The sequence below is a fragment of the Pseudochaenichthys georgianus genome, chromosome 12 (assembly GCF_902827115.2).
Source record: "Pseudochaenichthys georgianus chromosome 12, fPseGeo1.2, whole genome shotgun sequence".
Classification (NCBI taxonomy): domain Eukaryota; kingdom Metazoa; phylum Chordata; class Actinopteri; order Perciformes; family Channichthyidae; genus Pseudochaenichthys; species Pseudochaenichthys georgianus.
The window spans coordinates 1186546-1198290 of NC_047514.1; the positions used below are offsets into that span (position 1 = coordinate 1186546).

Consider the following 11745-nt stretch of genomic DNA (forward strand, 5'->3'; position numbering starts at 1 on the left):
TCACCATCCAGCTTCTTAAATAGAAAGATGTGCTGCTTTTGCTTTAAAATATTCAAATATATTTTCTGCAATGAGTACTTTTACTCCTAATACTTAAAGTACATTTTCTTCCGAGTATTTAAATATTGTAACTTAAGTAACATTCTCCATGCAGTACTATACTTGACATTTAGTATTTTCACAGTGCTGTATTAGTACTCCAGTAAAGAATCTGAATACTTTTTCCCCCTCTGCACGTATGTAATACTTGTACTTTTAATTAGATATAAGTGTGTGGCCTAGATATTTACCATAGATATTCTTATATATTACTCAAATCCCTTACAAAATACATACATGTGATTAACCTAATCTTATAATTTGAAATGTATTTCTTCCTTTATTCCGTTGGTGTTTTTCACCATGCAACAGACTCCCTGTCACGTGACGCCACCACGTGACTGTGTCAAAGTTGAAAGTCAAACACAACACTGCAGCTCTTCTTCAGCATGGCGGTGCAAGCAGGACACCGAGCCCTGCTGCAAGGTGTGTGCCGGCTGGTAGGAGCCTCCTCCGGCTGCAGAACACATGTCCGCTCCGGTACCGGCTGGCTCTCTTCTCTCCCGGGGACACGACACTACAGCTCGGACCCGAAGCAGGACCTCCTCGTGAGGCACCTGGAGGGAGAGGACTCCGGTAAGTCCGCTCACAGAGTCACTCTGCCCGGTCCAATGTAAATGTCCCGTTAAGAGTTACAGCAAACGGTATTAGTAACCGACGGTGAAACGGTTTTTAAAGCCACAATGAGCCACGAAGGAGCCATTCCGGTGTCTGACAGCAAAGTAGAGTGTACGCGATGACGTCATCTTTGTACGTCACAGGCAGCCAAACATTCACATCCAAAATCAGAATCAGAAAACCTTTATTCGTCCTCTTTATAGTGGACATTTACATATTTTACAGCAAGTATAGAGTCTAACATAGCTTAATATTAATAAAGCATAGAAATATAAAATAAAAGTAGGAGTTACAATATTTACAATTTACAGATTTATTACAGAAGATGAATTGTAAGTGTAACTAAGTGGGGGGCCAGCAATAATATAATATGAATGAAGCGGTTTATACTGTATATATATTTCACATAAGTATTATTGGACATAACAAGTAGTATTGCACAACACAGGTGTTATAGTCTTTGTTGTTGTATGTGTGGTGGGGGTCTACCAGGAGCCGTGGTGGTTTTAGAGGCTGACAGCTACAGGAAGGAAGGAAGGACAAAGAAAAAAAAACATATAATGTCTTTTAAATATTCCAATGAACTGAAAGGTTCAGGTGCATACACACAACATACATAAATACACCAAGCCAAACCGGACAAGACAATAACGTATAATTTTTTTTTAGCTTGAGGGCTTTATGGTCGAAATAACCCACACCAAAAAGTTGTATAAATACTTCTCTGCCTCTTCATAGTACCATTAATAGACCACTTAACCTCAATGGGACTAAGTGTACATTTGGGGAAACATATCGATGTCTCTGTGAGCTTTAAATGAGCAGATATGGTCTAAAAATGTGTTTTATTGACGTCTTCAGCTCTTATATCAGTATGGTATACTATTATATTTCATTTATGATGCTTTGATCCAAGGCAACTTACAAGAAGTGCAATCGACTATGAAGAACTCAAAATAGCAACCGACCTGCTGGTACAAAAAAAGAGAATTCCTTGATTCAGTCCTTTTTCTTTTGACGACATGCTACTCTGTGTTTACCTCTGTTTGTTATTGTTTATCGGTGTGATGTCACTCTGTCTTTCAGGTATTGTTGTCGTTGGGATAAATCGACCAAAAGCAAAAAATGCCATTAGCAAGAATCTGGTCAATATGGTACGTATTGCTCTTCAACAGTTTACTAATGTAACATATATTTAACCAAGATCTAATGGATTAACCAAGAGGCTTTTTCTTGTAAGTGTGTGTGTGTGTGTGTGTGTGTGTGTGTGTGTGTGTGTGTGTGTGTGTGTGTGTGTGTGTGTGTGTGTGTGTGTGTGTGTGTGTGTGTGTGTGTGTGTGTGTGTGTGTGTGTGTGTGTGTGTGTGTGTGTGTGTGTGTGTGTGTGTGTGTGTGTGTGTGTGTGTGTGTGTGTGTGTGTGTGTGTGTGTGTGTGTGTGTGTGTGTGTGTGTGTGTGTGTGTGTGTGTGTGTGTGTGTGTGTGTGTGTGTGTGTGTGTGTGTGTGTGTGTGTGTGTGTGTGTGTGTGTGTGTGTGTGTGTGTGTGTGGCCCAGAGAAGCTTTAGTTAAGTTAGATCTCAAGGTTTTTTCTGTTCTCTTGCATTACTTGTGATTACTTTGCATCAATATGCTCAAGTTTATCGGTGCTTTTGTTTGTTAATACAGTGGGTTTCACATTTAAATCCTCAGACCATTTGAGACTGTATCTGTTGCTTTGGTCTTCCAGATGCTTGAGGCTGTGGAGGATATCAGGAAGAATGACAAGGTGCGCAGCGTCATCATCTGCAGTCTGGTTCCTGGGATCTTCTGTGCAGGTACACTCTTTGTTTATTGCATCGGACGGCTTCATGACCTGACTCCAAGTAATCTATTATTCTGACCCTTGGACCAAGTGCAGGGAATTGTGTCTTCCTGTTCTTGCACATAGTGATGGTCCGCCCTTCATGCCTCGCTCTGATCTCTGTGTGCAGGTGCAGATCTGAAGGAGAGGGCCAAGATGCAGCAGAGTGAAGTGGGACCGTTTGTGTCCAAAGCCAGAGCGCTGATCACAGAGCTGGGTACGGACCAGAGGAGGATGTGTTCAGTGCACGGGGATGCATGTTCATACCACACTTTATAATTCAGTAATAATGGCGTTTTTTGAGTTGCAGATCTTACAGAATTTTCGTATCATGTTTCAATTGAAAGTTTTTATTTAGCTAATTTTCATGTTTCATATTTGTTTGTACTCTGACATGTCTCCATGCTTTAATGTTCAAAAAGCTCTTTATTTGTCTCATACTGCCTGTGCTGAGCACCTCTTTTCACCCTCTGTCTGAAACCAGAGCCCAGTCTGCTCTGATTGGTTAGAAATAGAAATGAACGAGCTTTCCTTAATTTTTCACACAAGTCATCGCAGCTCAGAGCAGACTAATTCAACTTTATTTCATAGTGAGTACCTCGATTATTAATAATAACTTCTCAACTTCCAAAAAGCTGGAAACACATCACAGTTTGGATTTTAAAGTTTGGGCACTTCGGGGGAACATTTGGATAACATATTTATCTAAGAAACTAAGCCCAAGTGAAACAGGAGTTAGTCTTACAAATTGTCACTAGCTAATTTCATTGTTTCTTCCTGTCATTCCTTTCTAAATCAAAACCTTGCCATAGCACTTCAGTTGGTTAAATGTGTGGGTGATTTTGTGCTGCGCTTCCATTACAGTTTAGGAACAGTTACTATAGCAACGCAGTGTAGGCGGAGCCGCGACGTCATCTTCAATGAGAGCCCCAGAAAACAACACAGCCGTTAGCTGTTAGCCCTCAGAGCTCACAGCTCCTCATATCTGTTCAGAAACTAGACAGAAGTTAAAAAAAAGTACAAACCACAGACTGCCTGTGTCATGGAGAATACAGTCGCTGGTTTATTTATGTCTGTAGGCCGTTGCTGTGAGTGTGGACGGTCGGAGCATATACAACGTTAGCTTCGCCAAGCTACATTTAGAAAGCACGCATTTTAAAAGGGTTCTTCGCCTGCCGTCTGTCTGCAGACTTGTCAAAGCATTAATTCATGGTTTTTACTAACCGGTATCAGTGTGTTGTTACTTCGGCATCACTTTCGAAACGTGTATTACAATTAAATCACGGTCAAATATGTTCATCTTGTTGTAGTTGTAGCGCCCTTGCCAGCGATTCTCTCTCTAGTTTAGCATACTCAGCCCGACTCAGCCTGGTTGTTCCTGGCCCTAGAACCACGATTTTTTGGAGCCAGAAAAACTGTGAATTAGGACCCGCTACCCGGTACTAGGCCAAGTGGAAACGCAGCCAAAAACGGGCCCCGCACGGCTCGGCACGCTTAAAGCGAGCTACCCGCTGCAGTGGAAACGCGCCATTACTGTATTTTCTCTTACAGGTAACCTGCCAGTCCCAACGATCGCTGCGATCGATGGAGCCGCCTTAGGAGGAGGCTTGGAAATGGCGCTTGCCTGTGACATCAGAATAACCTGTAAGACTCAATGGAACTCATTTCTCTCTGTTCAGATGAGTGCCTCTGGTCTGTGTGCAAAACACAGCACATTTAAAAACAGCATGAATACATTTAGACAAAACAACAACGAGACAATAAAACCATACTTAGAGCCACAGACTGAAAAACTCATACGTGTTACATATTATGTGCGAGTGCTAATTCTTCACTTTGTTCCCTCTAGCTAATACTGCAAAATTGGGTCTGGTTGAGACCAAGCTTGCGATTATTCCTGGAGCAGGTAAGACTGGATTCTCTTTATTTCTTAATTTCCAGTAAATCACTTTTTGTTGTCTGCACCTTCATGGGCTGCAACGAGTTGGAGATATTTTTTAAAACGTTGGGATTTCAAAACAATTTAAAAAGAGAATGCATGATTATATGTTTTCTTAATGTGCCATGAGGCCTGCTATAGATATGCTATTTAAAGGTCCATTCTAGCCATGCCTCATATCCCTCTATTTCACTTCCTGTTTCAAAAGTGCTGATTTGGGGAATAAAGCTTTAAAAAATAAATTAAAAAATTGATACAAAATTAAAAAAGAGGGGTCTGAGCTCATGCGGGACCCGGCAGCTACTGTCTAAACTAAATGCTGCCGTGATGAAACGCCATATCATGGATTATCAAGGATTCTCTCTGAAACAGTTTGGAGCTCAAAGGCTTTCTCTCTTGCCGGTTACACCACAAGGTGAGTTCCTTTCTACTTCCTGCTTCTTCACACACATGCTCTCCAGCACAGGTTAGCTCTGAGTGTTAGCGATGCTAATGTAAACACCGACCATATTACGCCCAAAACAGTCGGGCATTGTTTCTGATAGCAACGTTTCTGATTGGGCCGTGGGTCTGCATTTCAGATATTACGTCATATCGGACGCACATCTGGATCAGCTCCGTTGTTCCCCGTTTTTAGAGATTTGGGTACGGAGGAAAAGAGAGAGGGTTTTATTTTCTGACGCTGCGTGAGTTCCCCGACGCACCGGGGACACATAGTTATGTAAGTGCATTTTGCATGATAGGTCCCCTTTAAGGCCAAAGTCTAACTAAGGGATTGTTCCTTCAGGATGAATGATTTACAGGAACTCGTGTAGGCTGTATTTCTCTTCTGTTTCTTTTACATTTCTTATAGGGCTGCTCGATTATGGCAAAAATCATAATCTCGATTATTTGGGTCAATAATTGATATCACGATTATTAAAAACGATTATTCATTTACTTTGAAAACATCAATTTATTGGAGAATTTTTTTTTAACAGTATGTTTTTAACAGTTGATTACCCTGAACTTTAAGTAAATTCAACTGAAAAACTAATAATTAAAAAAAAAAAAAAGTAATAACAAAAAAATAATCGTTTTATTTCGATTACGTTGTTTTCGTAATCGTTGCAAGCCATAATCGTAATTGTGATTAAAATACGATTAATTGAGCAGCCCTAATAATTTCTTATATTTAAGCCATTTTCGTTTAAGAGTGACAGTACACACCGTTCTTTTGTCAGACTTGAAACAGACATATTGTGATTACAAAGGCAGCAACTTTATACCAAAAAGCCATAGCAGCCAACCCGATAATCTTATATGCTATAAAAACGGTTGTGCAATACCACTGATTATAATATTCACTTTTGTACTGATTTATGGTACCTCACCTATTATATGTTCATGCACTTATATAATGCTGCAACTTATTGTTATACATTCTTTTTTTTTTCATGGATTTGTGCTTTTTTTAAATGATTATTATGGCATTTATTAGGGTTCTTCTTACGGTCATTAAAAACCTGGAGAAGTCATGGAAATTCAAAAAGCAAATTCCAGGCCCTGGAGAAGTTTTGGAAAACAATATTTTTCCCAAAGTCATGGAAATGTAACTAAAGTTGCATCAAATATAATTTATATTTTATCTAATGGCCGAAATAGTAATACTATAATGATAATAAATACTGTATGGTAATGAAACTAAAAGGGCATTTAACTGACGAGGTATTTTGCTGGTGAGAGGTTTGAGTTGCTTTAGCGCGTAGAAGCTAGTAAGCCTATTGGATTTGTTTTAGATAGGCACTACATGTTTCATATGCAGACCATGTTAAAATATATAATGTTCAGTGGTACCGCTGAGAAAGAGTAATTTCTTTGGTCATGGAAAATTAGGTAAAGGTCATGGAAAAATCATTGGTGAAAAAGTGTATGAAAACCTTTTTATCGGCACTGTCCCTTTGCTGTAACACTGTACATGTCCCGACTGTGGGACAAATATACGATTTCTGATTTGCATTCTACAATGGATTGGCAAAAGAGTTGAATATTCATCATATCTTTATTTTTCGAGGTGATTTTGGGCTACAGTGTGGAACTAGTTTTTCTGATCCCCTGTCCGTCCCATGCAGGCGGGACGCAGCGTCTCCCCCGGGCCATCGGGGTCTCTCTGGCGAAGGAGCTGATCTTCGCGGCGCGGGTGGTGGACGGAGCCGAGGCGTGTCGCCTGGGCCTCTCCAATCACTCTGTGGAGCAGAACAAGGCGGGAGACGCCGCCTACCTGAGGGCTCTGGAGCTGGCCCGCGAGATCAACCCTCAGGTAACACAAGAGAACATCTCTGACCTCTTTATAGAATAGAATATAATTCCTTTATTGTCATCGCACCAGGTACAACGAAATTTAAAAAAGCATTCCTCGCAGTGCATTTCCACATAAAACGAATAAATATATATCTATATAAACATATACACACATAAACACATGCTCACACATCCATACCAACATGCATACATGCCCGCACATTATTAAAATACAGTTTACAATATAAAAAACACATTTTGCATCTCTGATGTCGATCAGTTAATAAAACTATTAAAAAGTAGTGCAGTTGTAACTGTTCAGTTCAGCGTTTGCCGGTGTTCAGTTCTCGTATGGCTCTGGGGTAGAAACTGTTTTTCAGTCGGGTTGTCCTTGATTGAATTGACCTGTAGCGTCTACCGGAGGGCAGAAGAGCAAACAGGAAGTGTCCAGGGTGTGAAGAGTCTGCAATAATTTTTGCCTGCTCTGTTGAGGCAACGTTGGCTGAAGAGTTCCTCCAGAGAAGGCAGTGAGCAGCCGATGACCTTCTGGGCTTACCAAGGAATTATAATAATAATAAATAGTAGGGATGTAACGAAAACGATATATCGAATATCGTGGTAGATAAATGTCTCAATACCGTCGTGAGACTGACAAGATCTACCGCGATTTAATTACTTTAAAAAAAATATTTTCTTTTTTTAAATAATTTTTTTTTTTTTTTAAACCTTTATTTAACCAGATGGTCCCATTGACCTGTGCAACATGGCAGCAAGTAGGTTACAACATGAACATAAAACAACAGAACACAAAAGGACATCGTATTTACAGGGCTACATGTGCACACCTAGAGACATGGACACGTACCAACAGTATATCTATATCTCTGTCAATAAGCCTCACCTTCTTGGCAAAAACTGTATTGTTGTTGAAGTGGTGGAGAGACGATGCACCGTTTGACCCACTGCTGTCACCCATGGCCAAAGCATATCTCTCCGTCCCAGCAACACCAGTACCAAGTAGAGAGTTGTTTCCACAGCAGGGGATTTTGTAAACGCCCAAACATCCCAGCTTCTACCTGGAGATGTGGACATGCTGATATTCCTAAAAGATAACCTTGATGACGCTGAGTGAGTGAGTTAGAGTTGAGTTACTTGAAAAACTAAAGTGAAACTTGATTTATTTTATTGCTTTATTGATTATTATATTGTTGACACTTTAAAATACTACTATCCTATAAAATGCTGTTCAAATCAGATTTATTATTTAATAAAGAAAAAAAAATTCAAGTAAAAAAAAAAAAAAAGTAAATATCGTACCGTGGATTTTTTATCGCGATATTATCGTACCGTGAGTTTTTGGTATCGTTGCATCCCTAATAAATAGTAGTTATTTTTGTACTAATGCCTGGGAAGCACATGACAGTTATCTAATCTACTGGTGATGAATGCGTGGATTATACACAGAGGGAATAACAAAATTCTAATTTGGGGATGAATGTCATGACGAAATACTCACATTTTATCGACTTTAGGTAAGGAATAATATTCTACTTCAAAACAATTGACGCTTACATCAAACACAGCAATTTATAAAACCTTTTTAAAAAGTCCCTTTCTTTGTAATTTGGTTCCTCAGGGTCCAATTGCAGTAAGGATGGCAAAACTGGCGATCAACCAGGGGATCGAGGTAAGTCTCAGAGGTCTCTTATTACTTCTGCTTTGACTCTTTTAGGGTTTCATCATCACATGGCCTGAACATATTTATTGGTTGTGCTGAAATGTGGCTGTATTAAAACGTTGAGCATACAAATGGCTTTGTACTTGGTATTTAAGTATAGCTTGTTGTGTTTATTGTAAGACCTTAGAAAGTCAGCGGGCTCTTGGCAGGAACAGTCATGCATGTGAAAGCTCTGTTGTGAAAGTGAAGCCAAAGCATTGGGGAATCCTGTAAATCTCCCCCGACCTGCAGCCACCCTGCCATGTTACCCCCCTCCCCCTACCTGCAGCCACCCTGCCATGTTACCCCCCTCCCCCGACCTGCAGCCACCCTGCCATGTTACCCCCCTCCCCCTACCTGCAGCCACCCTGCCATGTTACCCCCCTCCCCCCTACCTGCAGCCACCCCTGCCATGTTACCCCCCTCCCCCTACCTGCAGCCACCCTGCCATGTTACCCCCCCTCCCCCGACCTGCAGCCACCCTGCCATGTTACCCCCCTCCCCCTACCTGCAGCCACCCTGCCATGTTACCCCCCTCCCCCTACCTGCAGCCACCCTGCCATGTTACCCCCCTCCCCCTACCTGCAGCCACCCTGCCATGTTACCCCCCTCCCCCTACCTGCAGCCACCCTGCCATGTTACCCCCCTCCCCCTACCTGCAGCCACCCTGCCATGTTACCCCCCTCCCCCTACCTTTTTTAATATTATGTCGTAATAATCTCACCTCATTCTTTTTGGGAGCCCGAGTTAAAAAATGAAGACGTGAGAAGAAAAGAATACTATTGAGCTGCAGTGTCAGATTTACAAATATTATATTTTGACCTTAATCAAAATGTTCGGTTATTTTCAAAAGCTTTTTTAGACTGATGCTTCGATTCATTTTAAACAGACCGTTCAACAAAAGGATACCCACAATCTAAATATTGGATTGTTCTCTCTTAGTAAGTTCCCATGTTCATTACAATTGTGGTCTTAGATGAAGTCCATGCTTTCCTTCTGGACAACAATCTCCATTACATTTTTGTAAAAGTCCTCCTTGTCTTCCTCTAGTTTCAAAAGTCTAGCTTGTTGTTTGTGTACCGTCTCTGCGTAGAATAACAGTAGCAACAAGAACCTGTGGGCTCACTTGCGCCCCCTGCAGTGCGGCAGAGGTTATGGCTGCCTCCCCTGGTGCTTTTTTCATTGCCGTTGTACGATGAGACCAGCGAGCCTAAATATAATATATACGTGAAATAAGTTATTTAGAGACTATGGATGGCGAGGACACATGTAATAAAGGGATCTACAAACATTACATTGGTGACATACGGTGAGATGGTGCAGGCATGCGCTTAGGGCCCGCTTTCCAGCCAGTTTCTGTGGGCTTACGAGAGGCAGAGCTCGTCCCTGCCTCACTCCTCATCGCTACCCGTAGTTGTAGCGGAGCTCGGCCAATTTGCTGATTTTGACTATAAAAAGCGATTGGAATCAAACAGAAATCACATTTACATTACAACACAGATCAGTGGAGACATTTTATTATTATTACTATTTAGTTTTTCTTTAGTTGTTTTCCCGTTACATTGGAGTATGACAGGTGAGGCTCTGCACGTCGCTGTCACTAAGAGATGCCACTCTCTTTCAGGTGGATTTATTAACAGGTCTCGCCATTGAAGAAGCATGCTACGCCCAGGTGAGTAATACACAATAATGTACCATGCTGTATGAAGTATTCATTCGGTTGGCAGCCTCACTCTGCATCGGCCAATCAGCTCGCTACACCCTCACTGAAAACACACACACAGAAAAAAAAAAAGTTTTATTCCATCACAAAATAAAATCCCACCTGTTAAGCTTGTACCAGGTCTTAAAATAAAAAATATAATAATGACATGAGGATATTTCGAACTTATGCAGCAACACTTATGGTTTGTCTTATTTGAAGCACTTTTCCTGTCCATCAACAGGACTGGGCCTTCCAGAGAGGAGCTGTCATGTGTTGAAATGTGTTGCATTCTACTGTCAGGGGCTTTTTGTATTTAGTCTACCGTCATCAGTGTAAAATATAAAAAAACTGAGTGCACGGTCTCTCCCAGAATTGGAAAAAAATGCTTCAGAGCTGCGTTTTTGTCATACTTACACGTGTGTTGTCTTTAAGGTGATCCCCACTAAAGACCGTCTGGAGGGTCTGGCTGCCTTCAGGGAGAAGAGGCGTCCTCAATTCAAGGGCGAGTGAAGCCTCTCTGCCTCCAGAACGAACACAAGGTGCTGCGTCCGGATCTCCTCCTACTCCACTGCTTCCAACACATTTATGGGCGAACCTGTCAGCCTGTGCAGGACCCAGAGACTGCCTGCAGGGCATCAGCGGCCCTTCAGGGGTCCTTCAGGGGCCCCTCCTGGTTCCTGATCCATGGCTCAGGTGTACCGCTGGGTGTGTCCAATACAACCAGGCAAACTAACCAATCATTGGCCCCTGCTCACAAAACGTACCTAACTAATCCAAAACATGACTTCACACGGTTACTCCTCTGTGCACTGTGACGGACAGGTGGTCCCTAACCTCTCTGACTACCAATTAAAGAGCCATTTGCATTTCTAGGTTATAGATTTTTTTACTTAAATAGAAATGTATAACTGTGTTCAAAACACTATATAACACCACAGGTGTCTGCATGAAATATAACTAACTTCAACTCTGTCCAGATGGAGCAATATAGGATATGCAATGTTTGCATATGTTTGCATAATGCATAATGTTTAGTGCCTGTTGCTGTAGTAACAAAAAACCCAGTGTGACCATGATGCATTGGCTGAAAATGAAAGGTGTATATATATATATATATATATATCACTGACACATGCGCCTATTGTGTAGTACTAATGAGTTGGTTAGAAATAATTCAGATGATTGGTTAAATAATTAAGTTAGCTTTCAGTCTGTGACAGAAACCTGACATGTTGGTTATCCTCAATATGACACATGATACTACTTTGGAAAAGAAGTACGGAAAAAGCTCCAGGTCCACCGACGCACTGTGAGGTGTGCAAGCTGCTCTTTCAGTGGAATGGATGCTTGTGCTGAAATCATCTGCATTACATCTGGTTTAAAGCCCCGGAGAAAGCTAGTAAGTGGACCTTGAGATTTTTCCCCCAAGACATATTTTATATTCTTGTTATTTTAATTGCCAACTTCTTTTATCCAAGTGTCGATGAATGAATCAGCCTCTGTGTAGACGATGTAATGTGATGTAAATAAAACTTGTGTCACACTGAAA

The 11745-nt window shown here is 41.3% G+C and overlaps 1 protein-coding gene across 1 annotated transcript; it reads left to right on the top strand.

The window, feature by feature from the left end:
• Nucleotides 1–424: 424 nt before the first annotated feature.
• Nucleotides 425–11745, top strand: auh (AU RNA binding protein/enoyl-CoA hydratase). The gene is made up of 10 exons (XM_034096239.2): nucleotides 425–675; nucleotides 1804–1871; nucleotides 2442–2529; nucleotides 2686–2772; nucleotides 4107–4199; nucleotides 4405–4461; nucleotides 6606–6793; nucleotides 8411–8461; nucleotides 10116–10163; nucleotides 10629–11745. Exons 1-10 carry the CDS (start codon nucleotides 489–491, stop codon nucleotides 10704–10706), a joined length of 945 nt encoding a protein of 314 aa, XP_033952130.1. The 5' UTR covers nucleotides 425–488; the 3' UTR covers nucleotides 10707–11745.

What these genes read in the sequence shown, in the direction of transcription:
- auh (XM_034096239.2), top strand. Translation starts at nt 489, where the DNA reads ATGGCGGTGCAAGCAGGACACCGAGCCCTGCTGCAAGGTGTGTGCCGG. An exon ending in TCCTGGGATCTTCTGTGCAG is followed by an intron (nt 2,530 to 2,685) that starts GTACACTCTTTG and finishes CTCTGTGTGCAG; the next exon opens with GTGCAGATCTGAAGGAGAGG. An exon ending in CCCGCGAGATCAACCCTCAG is followed by an intron (nt 6,794 to 8,410) that starts GTAACACAAGAG and finishes TTGGTTCCTCAG; the next exon opens with GGTCCAATTGCAGTAAGGAT.